General features: G+C 35.2%; 3 protein-coding genes across 3 annotated transcripts; all 3 read right to left on the bottom strand.

Moving 5' to 3' along the window:
- Positions 1 to 855: 855 nt before the first annotated feature.
- On the bottom strand, positions 856 to 5330 carry LOC149724788 (uncharacterized). The gene is made up of 5 exons (XM_089892993.1): positions 4217 to 5330; positions 3732 to 3817; positions 3230 to 3363; positions 2084 to 2255; positions 856 to 2008 (listed from the first exon to the last, which is right to left on the bottom strand). The coding sequence occupies exons 1-5, from the start codon at positions 4641 to 4643 to the stop codon at positions 1667 to 1669; spliced, it is 1161 nt and encodes a 386-aa protein (XP_089749119.1). The 5' UTR covers positions 4644 to 5330; the 3' UTR covers positions 856 to 1666.
- A 403-nt stretch (positions 5331 to 5733) lies between these two features.
- Positions 5734 to 17673, bottom strand: LOC149724789 (uncharacterized). Its single transcript, XM_089891777.1, has 22 exons — positions 17565 to 17673; positions 17054 to 17212; positions 16657 to 16844; positions 16147 to 16372; positions 15503 to 15695; positions 14887 to 15154; positions 14379 to 14524; positions 13999 to 14081; positions 13449 to 13586; positions 12721 to 12887; positions 12097 to 12280; positions 11567 to 11690; positions 10879 to 11080; positions 10367 to 10488; positions 9901 to 10025; positions 9369 to 9516; positions 8847 to 8949; positions 8542 to 8676; positions 7948 to 8230; positions 7314 to 7447; positions 6865 to 7003; positions 5734 to 6335 (listed from the first exon to the last, which is right to left on the bottom strand). Exons 1-22 carry the CDS (start codon positions 17586 to 17588, stop codon positions 6207 to 6209), a joined length of 3420 nt encoding a protein of 1139 aa, XP_089747903.1. The 5' UTR covers positions 17589 to 17673; the 3' UTR covers positions 5734 to 6206.
- Positions 17671 to 18256, bottom strand: LOC149724790 (uncharacterized). Its single transcript, XM_089891780.1, has one exon. It carries the CDS (start codon positions 18254 to 18256, stop codon positions 17924 to 17926), a length of 333 nt encoding a protein of 110 aa, XP_089747906.1. The 3' UTR covers positions 17671 to 17923.
- Positions 18257 to 18463: the final 207 nt, after the last annotated feature.

Here is an 18463-nt window from a genome sequence, read left to right on the forward strand (position 1 = left end):
TATAATATGCATTGAGTAATGCTGGGTTTAGGCATGCCGATGAAAGTTTAGATAAGGTCGGTATCAGATATACATGCCCTAGAGCTGTACATTCGGGACTATATAGAAGTTATCAATGTATTTAAACGCATGCGAAATCTAAGGCGAAAATACGAACTTGGTTTTCACCTAGCATTGCATTTTAAAGCATGGTTTTTAGGACGTGAGTTTAAATGGCGTTGACATATAGCCTAATAGCGTGAACCAAAACAGATTTGAGTTACGTGTAAAAAGTTGAGTATGGGAGTCGTGAGGATACGGTTTTATAATTCTTTGAATGTTCTTTGTGTCCTACCAAATGGGACGAGAGAATATAATAGGTGCCCCATCCCCCCACCTTACTATATTGTTTATATACGGAATTTAGAAAAAGGTAGGCCATATGTTTAAAGCAGTGTATGCATCGATGGCAAAAACTGTTGTTCGCTCTTTCGGCTACGGTCCTTTTATCATATATTACACAACTGATATTCCAACTGGTAAGAGAAAAATGAACTACCTGTACACAGCAAGCACAAACTTGTTGTATCCCGTCTATATTTATGGTAGGGTGGGAGAAGATGGGACACCCAATAATTCTATTTTCTCTCGTCTCATTTAGTGGTAAACAGAGAACATTCAAAGAATTATAAAAACGTATCCTCACGACTCCCATAGACCGTTGTTGATTGTTTAAAACACGATCAGGATATTTGGATATTATGTGCTAAAGGTATACCATCTTCGATCAGGATATTTGGATTGAATGTAATTGAACACTTTACACATTAATGTGAAAACTATATACTTAAAAAAGACGAAAAATACCGTTTACTTCCCAGCCTATAGCTTTACACTGCAAATAAACACTGAGTATAAAGAGACTTCTATAAATAGAAGTTTTTACTTAGTTTATAAATTCGGATCGAAAAGTATAATACTTTGCAGATGCGGAGTAAAATTGTTATTTTTTTAATCGCGTGTTTATTTGCACTTTTTGTGAGTAGGTTTGCAGCACTCAGCATATGCCAATATCAGGGGTGGAACTGTCGTCCTCTGTCTGAATAGCCTAACTCACAAGCTCACGAGCCACCGATGTTCTGAATTGTTTAGTACACGACACTGCACAACAGTGAGCAACAACGGCACGATACGTCGGCGAATGTTATCTTGTCACTTAGAATACCAATCGTGAATAGAGGTTACGACTATTTCAGAACGCAAACCGGTTCGAATATTACTTGCGTTCCAGGGCCATTTCTCCGCTATGCTCAGAATGAGCGTCACAATTTATAACGGGAATGGGAGACACGCCGACTCTGGAAAATAGGACAACGAGACGAAAAACGTTAATGAAATGGGTACGGGATGACGTAAATAGTACGGGTACGCTAGAATAATATATTAACGATGTGGGTACATTTATATAGTAGGGTGAGAAAAAATGCCAGCTCTTTTCACTCTATGTTTTCGCCCCATTTGGAAGTAAACAAAGAAAAATCAAATTATAAAACCGTATATATCCTCTTGACTCCCATATAGACGATTGTTTAAAACACGGTTAGGATATTTGGATATTAAGGTCCCCCATCTTCCATCACCCTACTATACAAGTTTACAGACTTGGCCGGCAAAGACGCAGGCCTGCCTATTTACTGGTATCTGGTTCAATCTTCGGCAACGGTTTCAACTTAATCGTGGGTGTTTGATTGTAAACTTTTTCACCAGGTTTAAATATAAGATCTGGACTTCCAAAGTAAGCTATTCTAGCTGCTGCTCCGTATATGTTATCTCTGGTGCGGACTTGTTCTTCAGTATCCGTATAAATGTATTTCAATTGTGGTTTAGGGTTAACAGCAGCCCTTGGGTGTATATGCAGTACGTAGTTTTTACTTATATCATAGTGGCTATCAACTGCCGCACCAGCACCTTCGTATCCTTCAAACGGCAGTGGTCTGTTGATTGCAAAATCTTCAATATGAACGTCCGACTAAAAAAAGGTTACAATAAAAAGATAGAAAACTTTGAAATGTTAAAAAAAAAACTGTATAATTCATTATAATACCGCCATGTTTTTTCGGTAGAATTGGAACAGGCCATCCTGTCCATATTTAAAGTAGTTTACTGGATCATAATTTTCATAAGCTTTCAAATAGCTTTCATGAAAGAACTTGTCAAGAAAATGTGATTTAGGTTCGGCCAACAAGATTCCGTCATTGATGCTCACTGCGTGTTCACTGTAAAAGTATAAGTGAAGCTAATATATATAGCAGGGTGGGGGAATATGGAACGTCACTGTACTCTCTTTTTTCGTCCCATTTAGTAGTAAACAAAGAAACTTCAAAGAATTATAAAACTATATCCTCACGACTATCATGGGCCATTGTTAATTGTTTAAAACACAATCAAGATATCTGAATATCATGGACTAAAGGTGTTCCGTCTTCCACCACCCTGCTATCAAAAATTGATTTATGAATGAATCATACTCATTAAACAACACGGGATGGGGCGACATCCGTCACGTGACCGGTTGCGATGTTACGCGTTTGTAACTCCGTGTGTTTTTGTATGACTATATAATAATTCGGAAAACCAATTTTAATGATCGTTTGCTTGGCTGAAGCAGTGATCGTTAACTTGATTATCGTAAAAGTATGTGGTCCGGGTCGCTGCTCTAACGGCCGGTACCGACCAGACTAATGTATATGGGGCTTCTTAACAGTTTAATAACATATAAAATTACTATAATAACGATAAGAACCGTAAGGATAAAACTCAAATAGGCTACACCAACATTTAACGATACGCACAACAAGAACTGCCGATCTCATGCAATAATAGGGCGGATGTAAACGAAACAGCTAGAGAAAAAGACTAACTCGCGCCGTGGAGTCCAATTATGCTTAAGTGGTGAAATAGGCGACACAAAAGCCAAACATAAGGCGGAAGAAAAACTAGAAACAATACGGAAGTAGTCGCAGCAAATTATACATTAAACCATAATCATATAACGCCGAACGAATAAACAAACCGTCGCAGACTCATGCCGAATGTCACATACTTTATTCTGGTATGGCAGGATATGACTGTCGTTATATAACACGGGTGTCCAGTTTCACAGACTTTGTGCCTGCCTACCAGTTACCCGCCACGATTGCAATCGCTACAGTTTAGCAAAAGTAACATTTTACTTTAAAATAACCCTTACCGCCCTGCAACAAAGGAATAGTGGCGAAGTGGATCAAAGCTTTTAAGTTGAATAACGTCATTGTCCACGTATATACCGCCATGCTTAATCAGTTTTTGAAATCGAATTATTTCAGTGCGGGAATCCGCTATCGGCTGTAGGAACGAATAAAACCATAAATTAAAAACAGCAACATATATAAAGTAGGGGGGGGGGGGGCGCCCCGTTTGAAAGTAAACAAATAATGTTTAGATATTTTTATACCAATAATAGCCCCATCACTCTAAATTGACGTTGTTAATTTTTTAAAGCACGATTAGGCAATACGGGTTTTGAGTGCTACTGGCATCCATCTTACCCCACAGTACTATACAACAAAACTTCGTTGGGCAGCGCATGCTTTAAGTTTAACAAGTGCGTGCACGAAGACACGCTCAGCATCCATTCAAAATATATTTTTTATAAAACTTTTAAACCCGTGTCTTAAACATTCTCTAAATAATTTGATTGATATATTGGTTACCTCGACACCCTTGACCACTTTAGGGTCTTCTACTTTAACCCAACGAAGACACGGAATCTCTTGGTTTGCTCGTTTAGCGAATTCACCTGTACAGATCACAACGTACAGAATAGTTACATTTTCTTCACAGTATTTCATTGAATGCGGAACTTAATGTCACTGCAATAATCTATGGTAGGGGTGGGGTAAGATGGGACACCTTTAGCACATAAAATCAAAATATCCTGATCTTGTTAAACAATTAACGGTTTAGGGTTTGCATAGATTACACGATATTATGTAGGTACAGTATAATGGGAAAGACGGGACACTTTAATCACATAATATCCAAATATCCTGATCTTGTTAAACAAATAACAACGGTTTATGGAAGTTGTGAGGATACGGTTTTATAATTTATTAAAAATTCTTTGTTTACTACCAAATGAGACAAAAAATAGATTGAAAAGAAGTCCATGCCCCTTACCCTTATATGAAATACATACCTGTTGGTTCAGCAGGTGAATAGTAGATGACAATCGCTTCAGGCTGTTGTATTCTCGCTACTGACCGAAGGGTTAAATACATAACGGAGTCAAATGTAATGGTTGGATTCCCGACCATTACAAGATATACAATATTGGGGACTTTGTATTTTTTTCCAGTTTCATCAAAATCTCTTTTTTTCGCCCCATCTCCACATATTACAGGTAAGACTGGTAGAGTCTTACAAATGGTGTAATTTATCGCCGTAGGTGGTTTCATACATGAGCCAATACTATGCAAACTCTCGGTATTTTTCTGCACTCCCTTTGCTATGCTAAGCTTGTTTGCTGGATTTATATCTCTTGGCAATTTCTGCACTACAAATGTAAGCACCACGAGAAGTACAAAGATGATGCCAAAGGCCATTTTTTTGTTCACGTAAAACATTTTTGTTCATATGTTAATACTTTGCTGAAAAAAACACAAAAAGTAGTAGTTACACATGCAATCCTTTAGCTAGTGACTGGTGGTAAGTTGTTGGTTTCAAAATATTTTTTGGGCTTTACTGATACCCATTGTAGCCTATATATTTATATATATAAAAACTTTTGCCGCAACATCGGGCGTTCGTATTGAAAATTAAATTTAGGCGCAATTTTGAGATAACAATTTTCACCGGTCACAAGCTAAAGGATTACTGTTAACATTTATCTTATATGTGGTAATGTAACGGCATACTTCACTTGATGTCTTTCATCCAAGTAAAAATAACTACGCTTGTAATTTTTTATTGTCGCCATAATGTTTTCGCCTATATACGCCGTAACCTACGCAATACATTTCTACAATGCAAAACCAAAAAAGCTGTCGTATACCGCCCAAAATGCCATGTCTGACTCATACCATAGTATACTGAAGTGACCTGAGTATACTATGATCATACCGCAAAAGGCGGAAATATATCATTTATTGTAATGGCGTACCGAGTTGTCTTACCGTTTCCAGCCAATTAATATGCATAACAGCGCTGGGTAGTGGTTAGCGCGCCTGCCACTGTGGGCGTATGGTTCTAGGCGTTTTCCCACCGGCGATTTCCCCCCGTGACTAATCCCCCCGGCTATTCCCCCCACTCTGTGACTATTCCCCCCCCGGCTATTTCCCCCCCGGCTATTTTCCCCCCGTGACTATTCCCCCGGCTATTTCTCCCCCCCGTGACTATTCCCCCACCGGCGACTATTTTCCCCGACAAACCCCTAACATGATGAGGGGTAATAATCATTAGGGGAAACAGCCGGTGGAGGAACAGTCGGAAGGAAAATAGCCGGGGGGAATGGTCACGGGGAAACTAGCCGGGCGGGAAATAGCCGGTTACGGTGGGCGTATATGTTCTTGGACAAGACCCTTAACTGCAATTTCTCCAACCCGGTGGTCACTAATGGGTTGTCTAAATTATTAGCCGTACATAAAAAAGATGCAAATATCCCCCCAAAAAATAATCACCCACAAAGTAACATACTTGGTAACACATAAGCTGGCACGAGGTGTATGAACATCCGTGTTATAACGACCACGCGAGGATAAAGTAGATTACATGAATTCATTCATAAGATGGCTCTATAGTTGCATGATCAGAATTTGTTATACTAAATGGCAAATGCCTATTTACCTGAAGTGTGTATTTACCTGTTTAATTAAAAAAATACAATAAAACATGGTATATATATATACAGTAGGGTGGGGGGAAATGGGACACCTTTAGCACATAATATCCTGAACGTGTTTTAAACACTTACTCACCGTTAGAGGGAGTCAAGGGCTTATAATTCCTTGAATGTTCTTTATTTACTACCAAATAGGGTAAGAAAATAGAATAAAAAGGTGTCCCATACTTCCCCATCCTACTCTACTACATAATAATATCAATATGGAATTAAAAAACAAAATTGTTGAAATAATCAAATTTGAGCAAACTATATCTGCTAATTAAAAGATAAAAAACGAATAGATATTTTAGATGTTGGTTTGTCTACATTTCATGAGATGTTCATACACAGATGGTGTAGCGTGCAGTAAATCAAGCGCTATCGAGTTCCTTATTTCAATCATGTTGCAAAGTACTTCTTGTAATGTAGACGTGGACTGTGGGAATTGATAGTGTTACAAATGACGATTTAAAAAAAGAGGGTGTATGTTTTATACATCTCATGCTCACTTAAAAATTACCACCCATGTAGCATTATGGGTTGATTTTTTTTTGTATAGCTGTCACTTTGTACAATGCTCATGACCACTGGCAATTACCAGTGAGTGTCTTTACCAAAACAAAACAAACGTTTACCATATTGAAAGCTATAAGCACTATTTGGTGCCCAAAAACTACTGAGCCACAACAAGGAAAAGTATTCCTTAGACTTTTTTTACAAAAATTAGTCTGGACTTTAACATAACACAATTTGATTTAACTCTTCGAAAACGATAGCGAAGATCATGTTATTTAAAAAACAAAGAAAAGGAAATCAACAGTAAAACAACAGTCGTTAAAAGACGGTATGTATAAAAAGTTTGTGAAAGAGTGTCAATTAAAAAGCGGTTTTGTTACACCCAAAAAATAAAATTAATAGGTTTAAAAATCCCTCATCACATCTAAGTTATATAAAACAGCTCTCACCTTTGCATCGTACTTAACGAAAACTGCGTTTGTCTTTTGGTCACGAAATGCCACTGGTTGCAATTTTCTCAAAAGAAAATCCACCATACAACTACAACTAAGTGTAGATTCAACGGCAAAAACCAATCCAAGCTTAATTCTGAAATAAAAGAGATGAAAAACATGTTTTCACATATTTATCCTCACGTGGCCGGAAAAATTTATAGGTTAATAAAAATAACAGATATAGAAAAACAAAAAATCTGAACAAAAATAGAATGAAAATAAAAAAAAGTAGAAAAAAATCATTTATTTAACCTCGCGTGGCGGGACATACATTATATTATCAGGTTAAGTGTGTATATTCTATTGAATAACAGCAAATTTATGCAACTCATTAGTGACCAATAGGTTAAAGCAATTACTGTTAAATGTCCTCCAGAAATACACATAGTAATATTTGTACTTACTTGAATTCTAAAGCCATTTTTTCCACCAGCGCTTGATCGATAACACCAACCAAGTCAATATTGTTTTCCATTGCCGTTACAGCCATGTTAATAACCCCTTCCAATGCTTGGCCCATTCCTATTACATAATCTATCTACAATGTAGGTTGTATAAGGAAGCTATTGTGTTACCAGGCATAATGTAAATAATCTTTCAAGGCTTATCTGGTATAAAAGAATGAATCAGTCCCTCATAAAGTCTTGTCGGATAGCAGACAATACATCGGAAATACATTATGTTTTTAGACCAGATGAGTCGCTTTAACAAGTTAATAATTATAAGTTTTAATAATTTATATGCATGATAAGTTAAATAACCTTTTCAATTATTATATAGCCAAGAAGTGGATGCAATATTCAATATTTAACCGGTTTGTAGCCGAAGGATACCGAGTTTAATGCTTGATACTGATATCTTTTGGACTAAACGGCAATTGCTCCAACCCAGTGGTCACTAATAGGTCATAGCAGCTTCAGGGTTAGGGTAATGAGCCAACTCTAGCCTAAATCTTAGGTCCCATAGCGTGCTAGACTATAGGACCTCACCCACTTAGAGTAGAATATCACAAAAAAAACACAAAATAGAGAAACTTACATTTCCAGGGACACTGTTGTTATACCGCAAGCAAAAAGCGAGTATTTCATTTCTTAAGCTGTTATCTGTGTCTGAGTTTTCATGCAGGAAAATTGCCTTTATAGTGAGCAAACTAATCATCCTTGACCAGTCACATGATTTCCATGCATCAATGAGTGCAACATCCCCAAAATCGCTCATGTGCGACTTGTTGGAACGAAAGCAGTAAAGCGCATCAGCAGGATGGAAAAAAATTGAATATTCTTCACCGGCTGAATTTGTACTACTGGACATTAAGGTTGCTCTAAAATATTTAAAAAAATATTAAAGTAGGTCTGAAGTCATAGGGGGTTTTAGAGGTCAATTATTTTCAGAAATTTAAAAAATATCTGAAAATTTTTGCATGAACAACAAAAAGGCCATGTTATTAAATTTACAACGCAAAGTATGCAATATGGTATATTAGTCAAAATAAAAAAAAACCCACAAAGTTACATATGCCGTAACTCATAAGCTGGAACGTGGTGTATAAAATAGAACCCCATGTTACAATGACTGCATTTTGCGTCATGCAAAGATAAATAAGCTACATAATTGAAAATAAATTTAACAAACCTGTCTGTTTTTCCTTCTACATAATATACAAACATCTGTTTTTTCACAAGAACATATCGCCATGACAACGGGAAGTAAAAAGAAATGTTAATTTCTTGACCACCACTCGAAGCAGCAGAGAACTCACTCTCAAACCTGGAAAAATTTGGGTAAATAAAAAAAATTATCACCCACAAAGTAACATACATGATAACTTGTAAGCGGGCAAGAGGTGTATGAAACAGAACACCCGCGTTATAACGACTGTGGTTTTTCCGCCATGCAAGGATAAGTTAAGTAGAAAACATTATTCAAAAAATATTTACCTGCTAAAATTGGTTGCATTTTTAAGGTTGAGAATCACACCACCAAACTTGGCCTGGTGTAAAATAATACCCGAACTTTTTAGCTTGGCCAGATGAGATTTTACTGAAAATTAGCTGAGAATTAATTTAATTCCAAGAGATTCAGGGTATAATTTCAGAGATGACATATTTCCTGATGGTGTTTTGAACAATTAACAACATATTTATAAAGTCATGAAGATACAATTATATATTTTTTTAATATTTTTGTTTACTAAAAAATAAAGAAGAAAAGATTGTGAAAACTTTTCCCAACTAACCCCACCAGTGACACAGCCAGAAAATAAATAAGGGGGCGATTTAATCAAAAAAATTTTCTTTTTCATTTTTTTTTCATTTTTTTTTCATTATTTTTTATTTATTTGTTTTTTTGGTTTAAAAGGGGGGTGGGTCGCGACCTCCTAAACCCCCCTTGGCTGCGCCACTGAACCCCACCCTACTATACATTCAATCAATCATTTACAAATCATTGAAAATACTCACAGATTTTAGCCAAGGCAGCCGCCCCTTTATGCAGCTGTCCAATTGGTCCACGCACAAAACAATGTTCGCTTAAATACAATGTACATAAGTATGGGGAAAGTGAGCCGTGGTACGTACTTGGTGGTACAACACATATACATGGTACAACCTAAATAAGAGATAGATGTTTCAATATAAGTATTTATTTATTAATTATCTGTCATAGTAAAATAATGGAGGACGGATTGCAGTGTTTTACAAATTTTTTTGTTGATTTTTTTGCCAGCTTTGGAGTTGTATTTTTAGGGGAAATGTTTCTTTTATGTATGACCGATAATTTCGACAACTCAGTAGCGACCACTGGTTAGAGCAATTGCCCCTGTCTTGTCTGAGAACACATACGCTAACAATGGTAGCAGCAACTAGCCTTGAACCTATTACCCCTGGGTTAGAGGCAGGTGTGCTAACCACTTTGCCAAAGCACCAGGCTTGTAGGATACAACTGGGTTGGAGCAATTATTGTTTATTCCTAAAATTGGTAAACAATTTTTACCTGAAATTGTTCGGAAGAAATTGGCGCCCCAGTAAGAGCATCACCGGGTGGTGAAAGTGCGACATGAGCTGAGATTTCCGAAACTTGTCGGAAACCTTTAAGGTTTAGTAAAAGTAATGATGACTCTGCAAAATTTGTACTAAAATTCAAAAATAATGAATTAGCAATTTTTTTACAAAAATTAAAAAATGATGACTGCAGATTAGAAAAGTAAGAATGACTGGTAAATTCTTAAAGCGTTAACCTGAATTAATAAAACAAAGACTTTGCATGATAATACTACTTTCCTAGTGATTTACACAGTAATTATGGGAAGTTATAAAACAGAAACTATAAAGCCTACACAGCTACTAGCTGCACTTTAGGCTACAGATAATATATGTAAACAGAATAGAAACAACTACTGTAAATCTGTCAATAAAAAACATAAAAACACTCTTAAAAATTTCATTTAGTTTGAAATTACTTTTTCCAAAGGCAGATGTTCCATTGACAGTAAATATGTTATTACTGGAGTCAAAAACAGCGACCTTGTTTTGAATTAATCGGTTTACGGCAGTGTTATCGTGTTCGAACTTGGTGTGGACACTAAAAAATATTTAAGTATTAATTATCATAAGTGAATTAATCTTGCATGGCGGGGTAATTCTGTGATATATTATCATAGGTTTGCAACATAAAAAATTATATTGTTTTTAGACTGACAGATTCAGCTTGAACCCAGTACCCAAAAAGTATATTGCAAGAAATAGAATAACTAATTTTGATATCATGTTTGTAACTAAACATGTGGTTAGCTTAAATCATTATATAGTATTATAAAACCATATCCTCACAACTCCCATAGACCGTTGTTAATTGTTTAAAACACGATCAGGATATTTGGATATTATTTGCTAGAGGTGTCCCATCTCCGTACTGTATATTACAAATATTACAAGAATTAAAATTAAAAAAAAAATTAAAAATTTTTTCCACCTTATACTTGATCTTCTAAGATAAGAAATTAGTAACGGAAAAGGGTTTGGAGGTAGATGCTGCTCCTGGAGGAGCAAATGATGCAGGAATCTCATCCATGTCTCATCCAATCTAACATCTGATGAATACTGCATGATAGCGTATTGTAAGGCAACAGCTTTTGGGACTTGTAGGTTTGAGACGCAATCTTTACGACTGATTTCTATAAAAAAAAAATCGGTATAGTTTTAGTAACATAACAAAATTTACTTGTTTCAACAGTTAATCTGGTAAAAAACCAAGTGTATTTCCAATGTTTCGTATGCCATCCAGCAAGACTTTATCAGGAAATGACAATGACAGACAAAACATGGGAAATACTCTTCATTTTTCGTACCAGATGAGCCGTTGAAAGATTATTTACATTATAGCTGGTAGCAATAAGTAACGAAATATACAAACAGTTTCTAGGTGAATTTCATTGCCGATAGAAACTGTACGAACGCAAATAGAAAAATAAAACTATTGTGTTCTAACAGATTTTATGTTTTATACATGTTTTATCCCTTCCCAGTTACCAAATATATAACTTTGTAAGCATTTTTATCTGTTTTTTTTATGTATGGCCGACAATTTAGACAACACATATGAGACAACTAGAAACATATACAGTAGATATCCATTGAATATTTAAAGTAGAGGAACTCACTTAGTTTATCCACATCAGTCCATGATGGGTTTACAATTCCATGTTTAAACTGGGTTTGTTTTGGTAACATAATAATAGGTGGGGTCAGGTGGAGGTAATTCTGATTCAGTTGAGATTTTAACGACTAAAAAAATATCAAATTAAAATATTATATAGTACAAAAATTTGAATGTATGATACGTATATGGCAATAAACAAGCAAATATTTTGATTTTCGGTCATGTTTTTATAGGTAAGCTAAATAAGGTAAATAGTAGGTTGGAGTAATCAGTAAGGTCAAAAATATTTACAGAACTATATAACTGTATACATGTTACCCCACAGTAATATAAGTAAAAATATGGGTTCATAACTTTGTTCCTATAAAAATTTGTAATAACAACTAATATTACAGACTTACAAACTTTTTTCTGATTTTGGCTTTAAAAAAGAAAAACAGGCCTTTTGGCTTACATGTTGTATGAAGCAAATGTTATTATATAGTAGCAAAAAAATATATAAAATAGAAGAAACACACAAATTATACTTACTACAATGGCTTGGCACCTGTCCAAGGCATCTTCTGTATAACAAAGTATAACAGTTGATATATAATATGAGAGTTGTCTTAGATGCGATGGCATTAAAGTAGCGTGATATGAATCGTGGCCGCCGTTTTGAAATATTGAATCAATTTGTAATTTTAACGACTCCATTTGTGTGGATCTTGAAAGCCTGAAAATAAAAAAGACACACATATTTGCATTTAATTTGTGTATATATCTCTGATAGAAATATTGGTTGGACTTTTTTAATCTGTTACATTTTCGTAGCACCAGATCCTTAATACATTTGCAATGTTTAGCATATTGTATCTACCCTCATTTTATTAGGAAGACAAAATTGCAAACAAATATATCTCAAGACACTTATTTAAATTGATCACACCAAGTGGTTCCTTAAGGGGATTTTGTAATTGTCAGCAAAAAATAAGGAAATGATTACACACAAATAACATATGTGGTAACTTGTGAACAAGCATTAGGTGTATGAAACAGAGTGTTATAGTGGCTGTCGTTTTCCGGTCACACAAAGATAAATAAAACTACTACCATATTAATTTGCAAAACCAAAACACAATCATAACAACTTTTAAAACTTTTTTTAAGACTTACAAATCGGCATCCACTATTTCTAGCAATCTTCGTCGATAAAAAGAGACGAAATCATCCGTGATCTTGGAGAGGTTGCTCTCTGAAGAGGAGAGAAGCTCTTCAATAAGAGGAGAGTATAAAGTGACAGATTTAAGAAGGGCAGCAGTACTGCTGTAAAATCTACAGATCTGAAAAAAAATAATTGAAAAAAAAATGAAAATTTTAATCTATAAGAGTGAGGGACATAACTGTAGTAAATTTTGTGAATCTGACCCTGATTTGGTGCTCAGAGTTAAACAATTCTTGTGTAAGAAACATAGTAAGGATCTGGTGTTATAAAAATGTAACAGACAAAAAATAAAATCCAACCAATACAACACAAGAGATATATATTTTGCCTAAATGGCACTGTCAGTCTCTTGTTTTATTACAATCATTCAGCATAGGTGATGTTAGAGGTGCATGTGGGGAATATGATTTTTGTATATGTTTTGGCACCTCAGTTTAACACCTAAAAATAGATTTTTCAGCTGCTGTCCATACCCAATTAGAGCCAAAGTATGCGGTATTTGCTACATTTTATCAATTACATTTGTAATGCAAATATGGGTGTGTCATCCCAGTGCTCAGATTCGACTAAATCACTAAAATTTAAAAAAATGTGAGGTGAGCCAAAATAAATATTATTTTATATTATGCCTGGTAGCAGAGTAACAGAATTATAAATATTATTAAGAATTAAGAACCACCTGTATCGCTAGGTCCTGCTCTGTGTGGTTGGCAAAAGTCTTTACTCTTGTCTCAGCAAGATGCATCAAGAGCATGTAATGCACAGAACCAAATGCTGAAGACTCTAAAGGCTCACTTGCCACTTTCATTTGCCAAGCCTGAGGTGCAAATAATTCAAATAAAATGCTAGTTGTCCTATAATTTTTTTTTTCTATCTAAATTTTATACTTGTTTTTTTTTCGTATTTAAAAATTTATTTATCTGAGGGACAAAATTATTTGAAAATAAGTGTTTATAATGTGCATGTAGTTCAGAGGATACAAATTCCAAGCTAGTTGCTGCTATCATTAAGAGTTGAAACCGTCTGTGTCCTTATACAAGACAATTAACAGCAAACACTGATAATGCCTTGCCTTATGGCAGACATATATATTTGGTGGGCAATTGGTTATGTTTATGTTTATCGATGTACTACTGCAGTTAACCAATCTAAAGTAACTGCTTCATTTAAAACTACATTGAAAGTAAAATTAATGCCTGTCACTAAAATATATTGGTGTTAATTGTAACCTGCAAGATTGGTTGCAGCATCTCCGTTCTCATAGGATCGCCGTTAAGTGCAGGTTTAGTTCGACGATTTCTTGCTTGATTTGCTACACATAAAATAATATCATGAGTTTTAAACGTAAGTCTGGGTAGAATATCGACTTCAAGGCTTGACATTGCTACCATTGTGTGTATTTCGAAGAGATAGCAAATTTAAAGCCAATTGTGGTAGTCCCTTATCATTATGGGCTGCCAAAATTGTCAGCCAATAAACTAGGATAAAATTTTTTAAAAAGTATTACAAAAAATTAATCACATTTACAGAAAAATATCAAGTTCAACCAATTGTTTTATAAATGATATATATTTCGCTTGGCATCATTAGTCTCTGCCACTTAACTAACCAATTGGTTGCGGTACACCAGTTGTGTAATATCTTTGAAATAGTGATAGATATTCCTCTGCGTGTTGTTTCTTGATGAAAACTCCTTCATGTAAAGCTTGGAAAGGTAAAGTTGATATCACAAGACGTGGGGTTCCAGATGGACTTCTAAACAACAACAGACAGATAAATGAATAAATGTATTTTCTTATCTTCCTTTTGTGGGGCAAAGAATGTAGTTATAACACTGTTATTTTGTTTCACATGCCCGCCCGCTTACAAGTTACCACATTTTGAAGTACGACAAAATAGAAAACCCATAGGGGACACTGGGTTGGAGCAATGGCTGTTAAGGGTCTTGCCCAAGAACACATCTGACATACACAGCAGACAGCAGTATTGTGGGCAACTCTGCATCACCCATTAGGTTTTTGAAGTGTTTTCAACTTTTTATAATTTGCCATTTATAAGCCCTAAACATGCTACTCAATGCTGATGTGAACTTCAAGTTTGTGCACCATGAGACTTACTTTACAGGCCTATTTAGACCAGTCTGTCCAGCAGAACTCCCTTGTAGCAGCAGCATGTTATACTGCTTGGTACAAGGTACAACTTTTGAAGCTCTAACATCCCATAACAAGCAAGTTGATAAAATCCTCTTTTTTGACACAACTCCATGCACAATGCTCCGGACGAAGTCCTCGTCTGGTGAGGAGTTTTTAAGAAGAGATGCAAGTTCTCTTCGAGGAACAGAAACAGTCGTCCACCCATCTTCCTCTTCAACAGGTATTGTTACATCTAAGAGAAAAACAAATCTCTGAAAAAATGATTTGTTTTAAATATGGCATAATATCTTAAGTATGTATCTTTGGGCAAAACACTTATTGGCAAAAACCCCAACCTGGTAGTTGATTAATTGGTTGTCAAAATTGTCAGCCATACAGAAAAAACAAACACTAAACCCCTACTAAAGTTGTACTAACTCCTAAGCGAGCATGAAATGTATGAAATAGAATACCCAGGTTATAATTTCTAAAAATGCTACAGCAAAGGGATAAATGTCATTAATTCATTCAGGCACAGATTAAAAAATGCCAAACAGATTTAAACTTAAAAATACACCAGTAGTCCGGATCTTGACCCTACCTGTTAAGATATGATCTTTATGGTCCGACATTTGTTTTAAATCTTGTACTAGCACAGATGTGAAGGTCTTGGCAGCTATAGAGATATCATTTGATGAAACAACAATGGCAACTTTGATTTCAAGATGGCTCCATTCACTGTAGAATGAATGGCAGAATATGCAAGGCCCGCTTAGAGATGTGAGAACAGTCACCTGAGTAGAAATGTATAGATTACCTATAAACCTAGACACCAAACCTGGGGTGGCATAGTAGCCAGGTATCGCCTAAAATTTTCCGCACTACATTAATCAATAAACATTGGCCCCAAATTTGTTTTAAAATAATGTACGTATAAATATCTTTGTCTCCCTGCATATGAATAAATGACATTTAGATATAACATGTGTCTTTGGTCAAGACAATTTACAGTAGTTGCTCTAACCCAGCGGTCCCCTCTGGGTTGTCCAATTCGTCAGCTATATATATATGCTTGAAGGACTGACGTAGCCCTGTCGCACAAGGATAATAACTAAATAAGCTACATTCATAGATTCTCTGATTCACTCAAATTTCTTGCCCAAGTATGCACACACCTTCAATGGGAATGGTGCTTTTCCAATTATATATATTATATTTCGAAAAAAATGTCAAAAACTTTTTTACCTCACTTTTGAGCACATTTGTGGCAACTTCACTAGATATGGTAGATGATTCTACCATTCCCCTGTATCCTTCAATAGTTTTAGGGTTGATATGACCCACAATGTGTTCAAGGCCCCATATATCCGAGTTAGGGTATTGAGATGTGTATAAAACACCATTCTCACTTGAAGCTGGAAAGTCCAATTTTGAGCGTATTGTCTGCAAGGACTTTTTCTCCATATGAAACCTGACATAAACAGAAATAATAGAATGTGATTTACATGCCAATGGCTGTTTTTTAAACCAAAATAATAACCCACAAATTAACATGCATGGTAACTGGTAAGCAAGCACGAGGTCTATGAAACAAAACACCCATGTTACTTATAACAACTGTTATTTTCCGGCTACGCGAGGATAAAGAAACTTATCTACATCAATTTATTGATAAAGGTTCAAATATGTCTGTTATATATATATATACATTGAAATACAATACATACAGACTGTTTAAACTTCTAATACATTTACCTTTCAGCTAATTTTCGAAATCGTCGAATAAAGCCAGGGTATGGATTGTATGGTAATATCTCGTTCTGAAGCAAAGCTGAAGTAAATCTCTTCATATGTTGTTCAATGAAAGTGTCTTTTAAATATTGCTTCACAACCTCAACCTCTTGCTTTACTCTAACATTGGGTATTGTGGGCAAATTAAACAACTGAAAATGTAAAAAATAATAACAAATTTTGAATGTAAACTCTCGACTCTACCAGGCATATTAAAAACTTAAAGGGAATTTATGCCAAAATGACACTTTTATTATATATATATTTATAGAGGATTCACATTTAGTTGCCCCTTCCGAATTAAAATTTTTAAATTAATGTTTCCAATAAAAATGCTCGAATAAGAAACAAACATAGTTACAATATTTTCATTCCCTTGCTTTGGGGAGGCTGGTTTGAGAGGTTTTGTTGCAGAAACTAAACTTCCTTCATTATCAGAACTGTCAGTATCTTGCAGAATGCCTCTACTGATAACAATGGGTTGCAGAAGTCTGTATCTTCCTGCTGTTAAGACCAGACCCTGCAAATTGCAAAATCCTTATTAAAGAGAACATATACCATTCTTGTTTATTTTAAAAGTGAATTGCGCGAAGTAGGTTAAAATATTTAGGTTTCTATAATGATGGAGCAAGGGCATTTAACCTACAAGCGTTCAGTGTCTGTAAAAGTAGCCATGAGTCACAAAAAAGATTGAGAAACACAGGTAGCCACTTATTGCCACTAACCCTAATTTCATAGTTTGTCAGATTTAACTGTTTGGCACATAAATAGAGACAAGATACCACAAATTCTACAACATAAAATGCACATGAACACAAATATATATATATTTATTGTATATAAACATATATACACAAGGGTACAAGACCCACCTTTTTAGAGACAGGAGCCTCCATCAGTTAGTGTCCTATAAAAACAAAATTTATTTCCACATCAATTTGATAAAATCATCCATTATTTAAACAGATAACAAGAATATCTGTGAAACAATTGACAATAAAACTAAAGCCCCACTGAACGAGTACGTACACCAATATCATGTGACAACAAACAAAAATAAACAAATAATGCAATATTATTTATTGTATATACATATTATGTAGCAGTCATGCAATTTATTGGGAGGTATTAAACAACTTATAATTGGACATTATAAGTTAAGTTTTAACATACAACTCATAAATACCAAAAATAATAAAGAAACATAAAATGCAATGACATATAATGAGGTCTATTGAGAGTTAATAAGTTCTAAAAGTTTTCCATTTTCGTGTAACTTTTTTGTTTCAGTACCACCTCCAATGCTTTGACCGTTGATAAATACTTGTGGAACCGAACTTGAGCCAGTTATATCTTTTAAAACTTTTTGAATTTCGGGGCCATCGTCACGATTTTCTATTTCCATCACGTTGTATGGCACACAAATCTCATTTAAAACGTCTTTCGCCATTTTGCAATATGGACAGTAAGTCTTCGAAAACATTTGTATTTTGTTGCTGGCTATTTCATTTTTAACCATAGCCACTGTTTTCTGGCATAGCTGGGTAGAGCCAGAACCACCCATAATGTAATGTGTATCTCTAGAATGGAGTAAAACGCCTTGTTTTTACATTAATATCAATGTAATGTTAACGTTAGTTACCACGATATTGTTGTTATACAGAATGGACCCCTTTAAAACATAAAGTACCGCATGTACCGCTTGTACAGCATGTACCGCTTGTACAGCATGTACCGCTTGTACAGCATGTACCGCTTGTACCGCATGTAC

Source organism: Ciona robusta, chromosome 14 (assembly GCF_009617815.1).
Source record: "Ciona robusta chromosome 14, ASM961781v2".
Taxonomy (NCBI): Eukaryota; Metazoa; Chordata; class Ascidiacea; order Phlebobranchia; family Cionidae; genus Ciona; species Ciona robusta.